This window comes from Salarias fasciatus, chromosome 10 (assembly GCF_902148845.1).
Source record: "Salarias fasciatus chromosome 10, fSalaFa1.1, whole genome shotgun sequence".
In the NCBI taxonomy this organism is placed as follows: domain Eukaryota; kingdom Metazoa; phylum Chordata; class Actinopteri; order Blenniiformes; family Blenniidae; genus Salarias; species Salarias fasciatus.
The window spans coordinates 14,796,913-14,811,111 of record NC_043754.1 but is presented as its reverse complement, the minus strand read 5'-3'; the positions used below and the strand labels follow the sequence as shown (position 1 = coordinate 14,811,111).

Below are 14,199 nucleotides of genomic sequence, written 5' to 3'. Positions count from 1 at the left end.
AAGAGCTGCAATCATGATAAAATAAAGTATTGCGATTTATTTAGTGAGCTTCACATATGCTGATCAGTGGAGTTTGTCACTTTTGGACCCATAGGTTTATCAGTTTTTCTGCTTGATCAGCCTCTGGGATAATTGCCTTATTTGAAATACCTGGGAGAGACCAAACCATCTTCTTTTGATAATAAAATGCGTGCTGGCTTGGTAATTCAAAAGAGCGATCAGCACAAACAGCACATGCATTGTTAGTGTCGATCTACAATAGTGCACACCTGCAATACACATTTTCTGAAACGTTGCACTGTTTGTGTGGTCCTATAGTGTTAGAACCAAATGTAATTTTGTCATGATTGTCACATTTGATTCCATTTTTTGGACTGTGAACACTCCTATCCACTTCTTGGTGTGGAGCAAACATACAACCGGAGTGTTGGTCTGAAATCTGATGAAAAATTGGAATTGGAAAGTCTTAATGCAACACTGACTAAAGAGCAGTCAGTGGAACAAGCACTTGATGGTATAAACTTACTTTATTTTGTTTAATGTGCATAATAAAAACGATTTAAAGAAAAACAATAAATATCTATTTAGTGGGGTTGTAACTCATCAGTTGCTATAAATCATATGTGATTCACACTTCATAGATTTTTCAGCCATTTTTTATTCAAGTTGATCAGAAGCCACAAGAAACTACAACTTGGTCTCTATGTTCTGGAAATCTCTTGCGCAGTCTTCGTTTTCAGCTTCCTTTGTCTTTGTCTTTTTGCATCGCCCCCTGTTGGAACAATGACATTTTTCTTAAACTGCTTTCCATGATCATGGTAAATTTCTTTTTGCACATAGCAATGATTCCAGTAAATGTGCTGAATTTTGAACTTACCGGAATATCTGTTGCATCTGTGATAATGTCTCTGGCAACGCCTTTTTGTGTGTTTCTGGCAACACCCAACATATAACAGCCCCAAAAATGGCTAAAGCTCCCATCAGTATATATGGAAGTGGCTTGAAGTATCGTCCTGCCGAAAAGAACTTGAAGTTAGGGAAAAACAGGTTTTTATATTCATTGAAATCTCATATGCTTGATACATTTTCTACTGGTTTCATCATTGAGAGAGACGTGCATTCACCCACAAATAGCCCACATGAACATTTTTGGGTTGTGGGAAGCGATTAAGTCTAAAGAAACCCTTCATATGCACAGTAAAACTTGCAACCTCCTCATAGAAAGACTGTCCTCTTGTATCGAGGCAAAGAATTAACCCCTACCCCACTGTGTTGCCTTTCAACAAGGTCATTCATCAATAAACGGAGGTGATTCATACTACAAAAAAAAAAAAAAAAAAAAAAAAAAAAAATGGAGAAACCATTGCTTCTGTTGGTCCTGCTACTCAAAACATAAAACAGTCAAATTTACCCAGGTAAATGATGAAAGGGGAGATGATGGTTCCGATACGGGCAGCCATGGAGCAACATCCCATTGCTGTGTTTCTGATGACAGTAGGGAAGAGCTCCGATGAGACGGCATACACCACGCAGAAAGCAGAAGTGATGCCAAACTTTCCCAACATCTCAAGAACTACAGCCACTCCTGGTAAATCTGCATGAAAACAAGACAGCAGAAACAGAAGAACAAAAAAGTCATTTGTAATATTAATTTATTTTTAATGCCAAAAGCTGATGAACAATAGAAATGTTCTTTAAATTACTAAAGCATTAAGGAAACAAAAATTTCTGTCATGGTTTATGTTTTGTTTTGTCTGTGTTTGTGGTGTTTGTCTCCCGTTGCATCCTCTGCAGCTCCCCCTCCTCATGTCTGATTGCTGCCTCACTGCCCTGATGTCACTCACCTGTGCCTGATGAGTCATTGCCATCACCTGGTGCTCGGGGCTTATAAGGGCCTCTCTGGCTGTGTTCAGGTGGTGGGATCATCTTGTCTTCGTGCGTCTTACCTCATGTGCTGTGTCTCCCTGCAGTTAGTGCACTGTGAGAGCTTCAGGCTGAGCTCCTGCATGCCCATCTGGGAGATTAGTTCTCCTACTCTGTCTTACAGCAGGTGGGAGTTTTGGGAGTTTTTGGATGTTGTGTCCGTGACAGACTCCACCCATTGTTGTTTTGTGGACATTATTTGGATTTTGTTTTGGGATTTTAATTGTAGTTATTTGACATTAAAAGATGAGTTTAACCCATGTCTCTGGCTGTGCCTAGCTTCGTGGGTCCTCCTCCATGCACCTTCCTTCCCAAAATGTGACAATTTCTTTATGAATTTATATTTTCAGGGATTTTGTAACTTTTTAAGTATGAGTGCCAACCGATACCTTCTCATCTTGGATATTTTCCATGCTTACTTCTGTTTGTATGCCCCTTTTAAGCCCTTTTCACTGAACAAGATAATAACCTACCTGTTGGAATGAGGTTCACACAGAAGATCATAACGCCTCCAAGTAGAAGTGTGGAAGACTGACAGATGTGCCTGGAGCAGTACTGGAGCAAAGCGAGGGCAATTAAGTAGGCTGGCACTTCTATGACGGCTGATATGAAACAGTTTAGGTATGGATCACCATGCAAATTTGAAGTGTTGAGGACGAGAGCATAGTAACTGATGGTGATGATGAACCTGTCAAGATAATATACAGAAACATGAGTGAAAACATAAAACCAAAGAAACAAGGAATTTTGAAATCAACGAACATGCTCTCTCTTGATTGAACATGACAGGAGAATGCAAACTGTCAACTGCTGTGTTCGTTGATTATATTTTCAGGATTTATATTGCATCAACAAATTGATATACACACCACAAAGATGAACAGACTAATGTAATGGAGAGAACGTTGCAGGATTTCAAAATGTTAAGTATGCTGGATTTCTCCTCTTTCCTGACCATTACATCTTCAACCTGAAAAAACAAAGAAATGTTTGAAGCGATTCAACAATTTAGAATATTGATCCTACTAGACAGAATATTACCTATAGGAGATTCTGATCTTTGGTATAAGAATGCCTTGAAAAATCAAATCAAAGCAATCTTTATTTATAAGCTGTTTTTCATATTACAAAAACATCACAAAATGCATGATAATAATAATGCAATGGTTTTATATAGCACTTTCCTGGACACTCAAAGACACTTTACATTGCATTATTCATTCACTCCACGCTGGGTGGTGGTGAACTACTATTGTAGCCACAGCTGCCCTGGGGTAGACTGACAGAAGCGAGGCTGCCAATCTGTGCCATCGGCCCCTCCAACCACCACCAACCATTCACTCTCACAACTTTCATACTTAGGCAAGGTGGGTGAAGTGTCTTGCCCAAGGACACAACGACAGTTTCACACATGCGTGAGCGGGGATCGAACCGCCAACTTTCCGGTTATAAGACGACCCACTCTACCAACTGTCTACCAACGCCTCACTGTCACATTACAATATTAAAACAAAAATAAATATATAATTAAATAAAAACAGCTACACCTTCAACAAAATTGTACACACACACACACACACACACCCTCACCCACACCCTCACCCTCACCCTCACCCTCACCCTCTCCCTCTCCCTCTCCCTCTTGTCAGATATGTATGGGAGACATGGCATAGCACTGAGCATTACAGGACAGGAACCACCACCAATGGAGCCATCCATACCGGGAAAAGTGATGGGCCAAGAGTTTTGGAGCATCGGCACCCACCTCCGACCCTGCCTGATTAGGGCACCTCCACACCGAGGTGTGGAGCTGCTCCAGCCAGGCAGGACAGGAGGACCCGCGCACAGGATCCCACACAGTTAACTGGATCAAACTCCCAGTATGAAAGACCCCCCTTTTGGGAAACACTGGAGTTAGACAACACATTTTTTTTTTAAATATAGTCAAAAGTTAATGTAAAATAAGTAAATAAATAAATAAAAAAAAAAAAAGTATACACATATATATATATATATATATATATATATAATTATATATTTTTATTTTCACCATCATATATATATATATATATATATATATATATATATGATGGTGAAAATAAGAGAAATATAAGGTTAGTTAAAAGCCTGATGAAAAAAAAAGTGCGTTTTTAAGCTTCCTTTAAAAATATCAACAGTCTCTTCTGCCCTGAGGTTCTCCGGCAGGCTGTTCCACAGGCGGGGGCTGTAGTGGCTAAAGGCCGCCTCACCATGGGTCTTGGTTCTGGCTTTTGGGAGGCACAGCAAGCCACTGCCAGAAAACCTCAGGGCCCGCAAGGGTCTAAAGGGTAAAAACAGATTAGCTCAATAAGAAGGCGCAAGGCCATTAAGACATTTAAAAACTGACATGAGAACCTTAACTCAATCCTGAAATGGACAGGGAGCCAATGCAGCAACTTTACAACTGGTGTAATGTGGGACTTAGTCCTTGTCAGCATGCATGCGGATCAGTTTTGTAATAGTTGGAGATTTGAGATACTGTTTTTGGGGAAGACCAGAGAGCAAGGCATTACAATAATCTAACCGACAGGAGATAAAAGCATGCATTAGCACCTCTGTATTGGCCTGAGAAAAAGGTGAACTCTGGCTATAATCTTAAGATGACAAAAAACAGTCTTACTTATATTTTTAACATGTGGTATAAAATTCAGCTCAGAGTCAAAAATGGCACCCAGGTTTTTAATTGAGCTGGTTTAAAATATTGTAGTTTTGGTAAAGGTTTCTCTCTCTGGTCTTCAGAACTGATAACTAAACCCTCAGTTTTGTCCTGGTTGAGCTGTAGGAAATTCACTGCCATCCATGACTTGATGTCTGAAATACAGTTAAAGAGGGTTTCTATTGGCCCTGAGTCATCAGGATACATGGCTATGTATAGCTGAGGGTCATCAGCATAACTATAGAAACAGATGTATAGCTGCGTATCATCAGCGTAGCTATTTGAAACTGATGCCGTGTCTCTTGATAACGTCCCCAAGAGGAAGCATGTAAAGGTTAAAAAGAATGGGACCTAAAATTGTACCTTGGGGAACCCCACATCTAATTTCATGGATTCCTGAGGAACAAGTATCCATGCTTCCATAAAAACATCACTCTATGAGATAAGAACTGAACCAGTTAAAAACAGTACCAGGGAGGCCCACCAGGTGTCTTCATCTACTTAAGAAAATGTGATAGTCTGCTCTACTGTGTAGAAAGTGGCACTCAGATCTAGTAGAACCAACACTGAGTTTTTTTATGATCCAAGTTCCACCTGATGTAATTTAAAATCTTTTAAAGGGTGGTCTCGGTACTGTGGTTCACTCTAAAACCAGACCGATGTCTTTTTTAAAATATTATTTTTGATTAAAAAGTCATTGACTTGGTTAAAAACCAGTCTTTCTAAAACTTTACTTGAAAACAGTAAGTTGGATACAGGTCTGTAGTTATTAAGAACATTGGGATCTAAATTGCTCTTCTTTAGAAGGGGCTTCACCCCCGCCGTTTAAAGACAGCGGGGAAGACAGCCACCTGAAGAGAGCAATTCATGATATTTAAAGGTGTAATACGGGATTTTTGATTTGCTTTGATTTCCGGGTGGATCATCTAAATTGGTGGGTCTGTTTGTCAATCATTCTGACGAGCTGGTTTCGTAAAGCGGTTCTATGTGCTTGCTCCCAATAAGCTTCTCCCTTTTGCACATGCGCATTCAGAGTGTTTATGTAGCCGGTGAGCTTCTGAGCTAGTACTTACCGATGGCGAGTCTGACATAATGAAACTGTAACTGTTTCAGAAAACAAGCTTTATGTATGAGCGAGGCCAATCGCAGAAACTGTAAACAGAGCTGTGCACATCCGGAGAAGAGGAGGAGGCGCTCGCACGCTTCCGCGTTTCCTGGGAGAAGCAGAAGAGCTGGGCGGATGGTCTGGCACATACTCGTTGTTCAAAAAGTGAGTAACATACGTTTGGCTTCGTCTTTTCGAGAAAATCCTGTATGACACCTTTGAAATCTGTTCCTCAAAGAATCTATAAAATGATTTTAAAGTGGTGTGGGAATGGGCTCTAAAAGACAGGTTGTTGGTTTGTCTTGGGAGAAAAAAGGTAGTATCGTTTAATCTCTAGTTACATCTTATTGTTTCTGTTAAAAAAAAAAGAGTTTGTTCATAACAATACCTCAGCTTTAGTGAAAATATCCAGCGGAGCCTCGACTTTATTCATCTTGGCGGCTTCTTTCAGGATGGCCTCTGCTTCCTTCACTTTCCCCTGAGAAAACAGCCACCGAGGAGACTCTGGAACCAACCTGGTCAGTTGAATACAAGAATACAGTATGTGCTGAAAAACAATTTTTTCACCAACATATGTGCATAGTTTCTAGAAAGAAGATTCAGATATATTCAGGTACATCAGTACTTGAAGAATCTGAGATGATTCAGTGTGCAGAGGGGTGGAGGCCACTTCTTTGATACTCAGTAAATATTGGTTATTAATTCTTCTTACAACAATCCCATTAACACTTACAAGTCACAAAGGACTGACAAGATGAGACACATTGAAACAATGAGTTTAGGTGTATTATATAAATGTTCTCACCACCACAGAGGGATGTAGATCAATCCTGAGGCAGCCATGGGAATCAGTAACAACCGCCACTCTCGGAGGAAATAGCTCACTAAAGGCATCAACATGTACCCCACAGCCGAGCTCATAAAGACTCCAAGAGAGCAGAAAAACACTCTGGCTTTGGTGCTGAGAATCTCTGACCCTGTGGGTGGTAGAAGTGAAACAATAATCCAGTCAATCAAACCTGGCGTACATACGTATGGGCAAAATAATAACCTTATCTAACAATTTATTTTCAATAAACAGTTAAGATCAGAATGGTGATATTCATACCTAGCACAAATGCAATGATATAGTTTGAGAATCCCCCACCACCCACAAAGAAGTAGATGAAGGTGAAGATCTCCCAGCTGGGGGAGAATATCTGTGCTGTGAGAGAGACAGTCTGAAGAATCATCATGATGAAGAGTGCTGGCTTCCTCCCGAACCTGTGTGGCAAATTGAGTTGATTAAATTGCCGTTTTTAAACTGCTACTAAGGATATGGGGATTTTTTTTTCTTTTACGAAAAAAAAAAAAACCACACTAACCTGTCAGACAACTGGCCTGAGATCAGTGCTCCCACCAGCACACCAGCGTAATGAATCGATGTGGACAGAGGAAGTTTGTATGCATTGTCACACACCAAGTCCCACTGCAAACCAAATACAAATAAACTAACAACTCAGAAGAGGATAGCTCTACAGTATAATAAACATTCACAAGCATTAAAGAAATGAAATGGCATGTAACTCAAGTACAAGTGTTTTGTATTGCCTGGAAAGAAAGTCTGTTCATCAATAAATTAGAACTATTAATGATAAAATTGAACCCCACCCACCCACCCACCCAGCAAAGTGGTCACAGACCTGTCAAACACATCCTCAGATCTGAGTTGTCCTGAGTTGTAGCCTCATCAAAACCAACAATGTGTCTGGGGGGAGTGGTGTGGTGCCTGCAGGCTGCGTCAGGAGCCGTGAGTGGGGTGCTGGATGGATGGGCCCCTACATTTAATTCTGTCCCCCACCTCCCCACCCCCCAGCCCTGGGTCTGGGACAACAGACCCGTTTGTCCCACTGTCAGCGGGCCTGGCTCTTAGTCCCATATTGCCCCAGGAGTTCTGCAAAGGTTTGTTCCACTACCGTAAGTAGTGCTGGGCAATGATTAAATTTCTTAATCGCGATTAATTGCATAATTTTTCTGCGATTAATCGCGATTAATCGCATTATGCGCAAAATACCATAATGAATTCGAAAGTACATTAATACAATAGTAATTTTATAATTCAGCAAATCTGATATGTAATAACTTGTAATACCAAGTCTTTGCCAAGATTGCCACCCCCAATCCCCCCAACACACACACACACACACACACACACACACACACACACACACACACACACACACACACACACACACACACACCAACAAGAGCAGATGAAAAACGAAGTTTTTTATGAGCGCACACTTCCTCGAACTTCTGACCCTCAGAGAAGACAGGATAAATTCAGTCACGCTGAATTGTGCCTCATTAAACCAGTTTGTGTGTTGAAGAGAATTTTACTTTATTTTGTGTGTTTTCAGCACCCGAAGAATGCCCACCAGGCTGACGTGTTGTGCCAGCAAAAGACGTGATTTAAGTTTCACTTTCATTTTTGTCATATTTGTGCTCCTTATTTCAGTTTGCACCAGCCTTTTCATAGTGACTTTTCTGATAATTCGGCCGAGTTCATTATGGCAAATATTGAGGAATGTTTCACCGCAGAAAGTGCTGCAGCTGTGTGTGCTTTTTGCTCAGCTGGAGCGCAAAGTGTGTGTAAGTTGGGGGGGCGTTAACGCCTAATGAAAATATTTGTCGGCGTTAAGGAAGCACTGCGTTAACGTGTTAACGTGCCCAGCCCTAAAATAAAGCTAAAATTGAATTGAATCTGAGTCTCATACGCACATTTAGTGACACACAAGCACGCAAACATCCCTTTGAATGAGTGACACTGATTTAGTATTGTTGTACTTGGCTGTAGGCAGATAGTTCTTATATTCACAATGTACAGGCAAGTTACAACAGGGAATTCTGGGCTGCTCTTGTCCAGCGTATATAAGAAATAAAATACAAACACTTTGGAATTTTGAGTTGGCTTGTGTTGTCTGTTCATTTGAATATGTTTCTTTTTTTCAAGCTCATGTCAGTGGTTGGAATAAGCTGTTTTAAGTGCATATACAACAAATAGTTAATTTGTTCAATAGCTGATCTCTACGTATTTTATATTCCAACTAACCTTTAGATCACTAAAAACTTTACAAGGTAATAAAGGTAAATAAATAACATATCTAAACAAAACCTTAAAGACTCATTGACTGCTCACCTCTGTTACAATAGTTGACTGGTAGATTTCTTTGCTGTATTTCCAGCCATTGAGACAACGCTCCCGAGGAATGTCACTCACGTTTACTTCGACATTTGGAATGGAGTTGTTTTGAGAGAAACTTTGCACAATCTCCAGGTTCAGCCTCCAGCAGGAGCTGCGCTGTGCAACACCGTTGACTTTTTCCATTGGAACCGTAATGTTTCTCCACATCTCACTGATGTTGTAGTTTTCGGGAATATAGCATTCATGAGATGGCGTGTCACCAACAAACACTATATAACCACCAATAAATCCATTTGGGAGGATGCTGATGGCCAAGGCAAAAAAGATCCTTCGTTGGAAGGGTCCCCAGGAGCCCAGAAAAGATGTGATGGTGTCAAAGTCCCTGATATTTTCACCTGCCATTATGCCACCAAAAAATTATTGATGATTCAAAGATAAAAACTACTTTAAAGTAGAATCCAAGGCTGCGTTGGTGTTGATAGGCAGGTGACGGACTGCTCTCTACAACTCCATGATTCGCATTTGAAGCCAAAGTCAGCTGTCAAGCTGACCTCACACTTTATGTCCAGCCTTCACCTGATCTGGGAGGTTATGCATTTGCATGAAATGCTGTAAACCACTGTTGAAACATTTACTCAGAAATCATGACATCAATATTGAACGGACATGCTTAAATTACAAATTTCCTGAAAGGTGAAGACTGGAACGTTCATGAATGTGTTTTCATGGAATTGTTGTTAATCATTGTCAAGCAGAGGTGATACTGTCATAAAGCACATAATTTCACCCGTCACAGTATATATTTATCAGTCACATGAAGATAAAAGACACCTGTACTCTCTTACCTCGACAAATATTCACAGACAACTGAAGTCATGTCAGGACGCTGCAGCCAAGGAGGACTTTGATTCACGAGTTGATATACTGTACATGTTCCTCTCGTAATAGATTCTCATGTTCATGTCAGCAGATTTTATAACTTTATCTCATGTTTGAATTGCTCTGTGGCTCTTTAATTATGTTGCAGGAAGTAGTTTCAGTGGCTTAAGACAGTAGTGGTTCCCTGTTTAAAGATCCACAAATTTCTGTCACCTTATCAAGCTTGTGGTATCAAATTTAATCATTAAACTAAACGGGCGCTTCAAGTTATTCAGTGAGCTTTAGATTCTTTGGTGAGCAGAATTTCTCACCTTTGGACCTTTTTTGTTGTGGTATCTGCGAGCCTTACAGTAGTCTTGCAGTCTGGCTGACAGTAGTCTTGCAGACTGTAATTGTTCAATGATGTATCTGTGGAAAATCTGAGCATAAAATAAGCTTTTTGTCAATGTGGACTGCTGACCTGAGACACATACATGCCGCTTACAAAAAATTTGGGATTTTGGGCTTTCAGGTGACATTCCAGGGTGAACCTAAACTGCACAATAACCTTTACAGGTGAGCTACTGTTGTCGTAGAAAACAGTTGTTAAATGTTTTAGTAACTTTGCTCTCACAATGAGCTCAATGACAAAATTCGTAAGTGGTGTTTGATCCTTCAATTAAAATGAGTGTTTAAAGGACCTATATCATGCAAAATCCACTTTTTTAAGGTTTTAAGCCTGCCAAAAAGTTGGATTTCCCTATAAAACCACCCCCAAAATGTTATTTGCCTTCATCAACGCATGTCTGAATAATCTTTATCAGTCTGCTGCTCTCTACAGCAGCCCCTCCCTTCGGGGAGAAAACAGCTCGTTTGAAACTCTTCAAGTACGTCACAAAAGTAGAACTCCTCCCCACCACTCGTCTCCCACCCCACCCCCGCGCAGACAACATGCCCACTCTCCTCTGACCAGCACGCAGCTGATTCGCATTTTCCACTGTGGAGACTTGCTAAAAAAGCTTGATACGGCCCCTTTAAACAGTGGACTTTTTTTGTCCGATCCACACTGATGTCCATTGCATTGTTAACAGAGCCCTTTGGAAACAGATGATGGATGACACTCAACTCCAGGCACTCAGTGATCTTCTCTGATCAAGGTCCATCAAGGAGGAAGACACAATCATTAATCCCCCGCAGGTGAACTGAATCATTCTTCCCCACATTCTTCTTCAGAGGCCGCTCAAACCCCCTCTCTCCTCCCTGCATCTGAGCTCAGCCTCTAGTCATTGTGCCAGTGCATGGCCAACGCACAGCTTGCCATGAGGCACCTGTGGCTTGGTTTGTCATCTAACTCTGAACAGGACCAGTGGGGAGTCCTGGGACTCCCCCTGTACACCTCTTCTCTCTTTGGATCCGATATCCAGGTCATCATCGAGCAACTGGAGGCAGCAGCGTGAGGCTCGCCCCTTCAGCCCCGCCGTTAGCTGCCACCGCAGCGACGACGTTCTGTGGAGCAGCGGTGTCCAGCCCCCTGGAGCTCCCCAGACGAGATGGTCCCACGCTCTCGACATGCGGAGCGCCCCGTCCGATCGTCCAACTTCTGCCATGAAAAATGTAAATAAAGGCCGGCAGGCCCGTTACATCTCTCAAAGAGCAGCAATCCTTCCTCTCCCCCATGTTTGCACGATCGAAAAGTGTCAAACTCGGCTGGGCCCTTCTCCCTCCCTTCTCCCGCTCCGGGATCACCAGCTCTTCCTCCACGCTCTTGCCGCGCAGAGGCTGCAGAAGCGGGGTACAGCAGCGAGCTGGGGCCGCTAGCTTTCCCGTCGTGCACGCCACACAAGCGGAGCTCTGCCGATGTCCTACCGGCACCTCGCAAACACTCCAGGCTGCACCTTCCGCCGGCTTCGGCTCAGGTGAGCATGACGAAGCGTCAGAGTGGCGAAGCCGTGCCGGTCCCGGTCCCCATTGTTGGGCATCCCGGCCCCGGCAGCACCCATAACGCTCCCAGCTGCGTTTGTCCGCCGGCCTCCGTTCATATTAGCACAGCGAGGCGTCAGAGCGGCGGTGCCGTACAGCGGTGGGCTACCGACATGCAGCGTCCCAGCCCCGGCGTCACACATACCGCTCCCAGCGATGTTTCTCTGCTGGCTCCCGTCTGTGTTCGCACAGCGGAGCGACAGAGTGGTGGGCTTATGCCGGCCTGGGTTCCCGCCGTAGGGCGCCCCGATCCCGGCTTCATTCTTTACGCTCCCAGCGTCCCTGTATTGACACGGCGAAGCCTCTGAGCAGCAGAGCTCTGCTGACCCGGGCTCTCGCTATTGAGCGTCCCGGCCCCGGCATCATTCCCGAGGTCAGCGGCCCGGGAAACTCTGGGATCACGCTGGCTCTACTTGGGCTGTCCCCAACAAAGTGCCGGTCCGCGGCCCCGAAGCGGCCACCCGCGCTCATTCATGGGACGCCCCCTCCACAGCCCCTTTCACTGGGGGCCCCCCGTCTCCCAAGGCCAGGAGGGACGGGTGGGTACACCCACTCACGCTCCGTTTTCACATGTGGCGTGCTATGTTGGGACCACTTTCTCCCTGGCTGTCCAGGACGCTCCTCACTCCTCCGCCGAGGTGCGGTAATGGAGCTGAGTGCGGAAGAGGTGCACTTGGGCTTCTATTCCCCCAACTTCTTGGTTCCCAAGAAGAGTGGAGGTATGAGGCCCATTCTGGACCTGTGGGTCCTCAACACTCACAGCCACCAGGAGGTTCCGCATGCTGACGGTCAAACACCTCCTGGAGAGCATTCAACCTGGGGACTGGATGACTTCAGGTGACCTGACGGACGCCTACTTCCACATCCCCATCCTAAGGAGGCACAGAACCTTCCTCCCGTTCGCTGTGGGAGACCAGTACTTTCAATATACCCGGCTCCCCTTCGGCTACTCTCTCGCTCCTCGCACCTTCACCAAGTGTGTCAAAGCAGCGTTGGAGCCCCTCTGTCGTCATGGTCTGAGAATCCTCACCTACATCGACGAGTGGCTCATACTGGCGTCTTCTCATCAGGACGCTGTGCTGCACATGACCCAGGTCCTGCACCACATCAAGCTCCTGGGGTTCAAGGTGAACCGGCACATAAGAGCGCTCACCCCAGCGCAGCAGATGGCTTCTCTGGGGTTGGAGCTGGACTCGCTCTCTATGACGGCCTGCCTCTCCGAGGAGAGATGAACCTCCATTCTCTCGGCCCTGAGGTCTGCGATGACCACACCTCTGGTCAGGTTCCGGTTGATCAGGACCATCCTGGGTCTGATGGCTGCGGCCCACCCGGTGGTACGGTTGGGCCTTCTATGCATGCGCAGGCTGCAACGGTGGTTTGCACGCCTCCGCTGCGTGGGGAAGTGGGACAGATGCAGAAGGATCTTGATCACGCCCCAAGCATGCCAGGATCTCCTTTACTGGATGGATCCTGCTCTCCTCATGCAAGGAGTTCCCTTGGGCTGCGTGTCGCATCACATCGAGGTGTTCACAGATGCGTCTCTCGCAGGTTGGGGAGGCACTCTGGACCACCACGTGGTGGGCGGTGCCTGCGATTCTACCACCATTCACATCAATGTGCTGGATAGGACGGCAGTGCAGCAGGTCCAGGTATATGTATACATATACATATATATATATATATATATATATATATATATATATATATATATATATATATATATATATATATATGGCGAGCGGTGACCTGTTACAGTGGTCATGCTGAAATGTCAACTAAAGCCAGCGCCAATTTTTGGGTATAAAAAAACATTTTTTTTTTTCGGAGCCCCGGAGGTGTTAGGCTGCAGAATATTTTATTAAGGTGAGGGCACAACTTCTATCGAGTGCTTACGCATTAATAAAGCGTTCCCTCCAAAATGAGAGTAAAAGGAAGAGGCTGAAGCCAGCAGTAATGGCAGGACCTGCAGCATGTGGTGGAGAAAGTTCATTGATGAATCAGCTGCATGAAAATTTACTTCTATGGCTCTAAAATGGGTGAAGTGCATAAAATACAAAGACAACATAATCAATAAAGGAGGATATCATTTTCCCAGTGTGTCTTTTAAACTGCAGCTTAAAAAACATTCATGAAGTCTTTTAAGGGCCTGTCCCCGTGGGTTGCAACCCGACTCTGACACAGGTTTGGACCCCCGGTGGCAGATCTTTTCGCTAGTGCAGAGAACACACAGTGCCCACTCTGGTTCTCGCTCAGATTGCCAGACGGACCCCCTCTAGGGGTAGACGCCTTCGCACACAGGAGCTGGCCTCTGGACCTCCTGTACGCGTTCCCTCCAGTCCACCTCTCGACCCTGCTGCTGCGCAGGGTGAGGGTGCACAACCTCCTCGTGATTGTGGTTGCTCCGGACACCCCGAGCACTCGGTGGTTCCCGGACCGGGTTCAGTTGGCAGTTGG

At 44.4% G+C, this 14,199-nt stretch overlaps 1 protein-coding gene across 1 annotated transcript; it reads right to left on the bottom strand.

Moving 5' to 3' along the window:
* Positions 1–873: 873 nt before the first annotated feature.
* Positions 874–9,309, bottom strand: LOC115395709 (solute carrier family 22 member 4-like). Its single transcript, XM_030101342.1, has 9 exons — positions 8,902–9,309; positions 7,088–7,191; positions 6,832–6,986; positions 6,529–6,700; positions 6,112–6,238; positions 2,793–2,893; positions 2,397–2,611; positions 1,412–1,594; positions 874–1,013 (listed from the first exon to the last, which is right to left on the bottom strand). Exons 1-9 carry the CDS (start codon positions 9,307–9,309, stop codon positions 874–876), a joined length of 1,605 nt encoding a protein of 534 aa, XP_029957202.1.
* Positions 9,310–14,199: the final 4,890 nt, after the last annotated feature.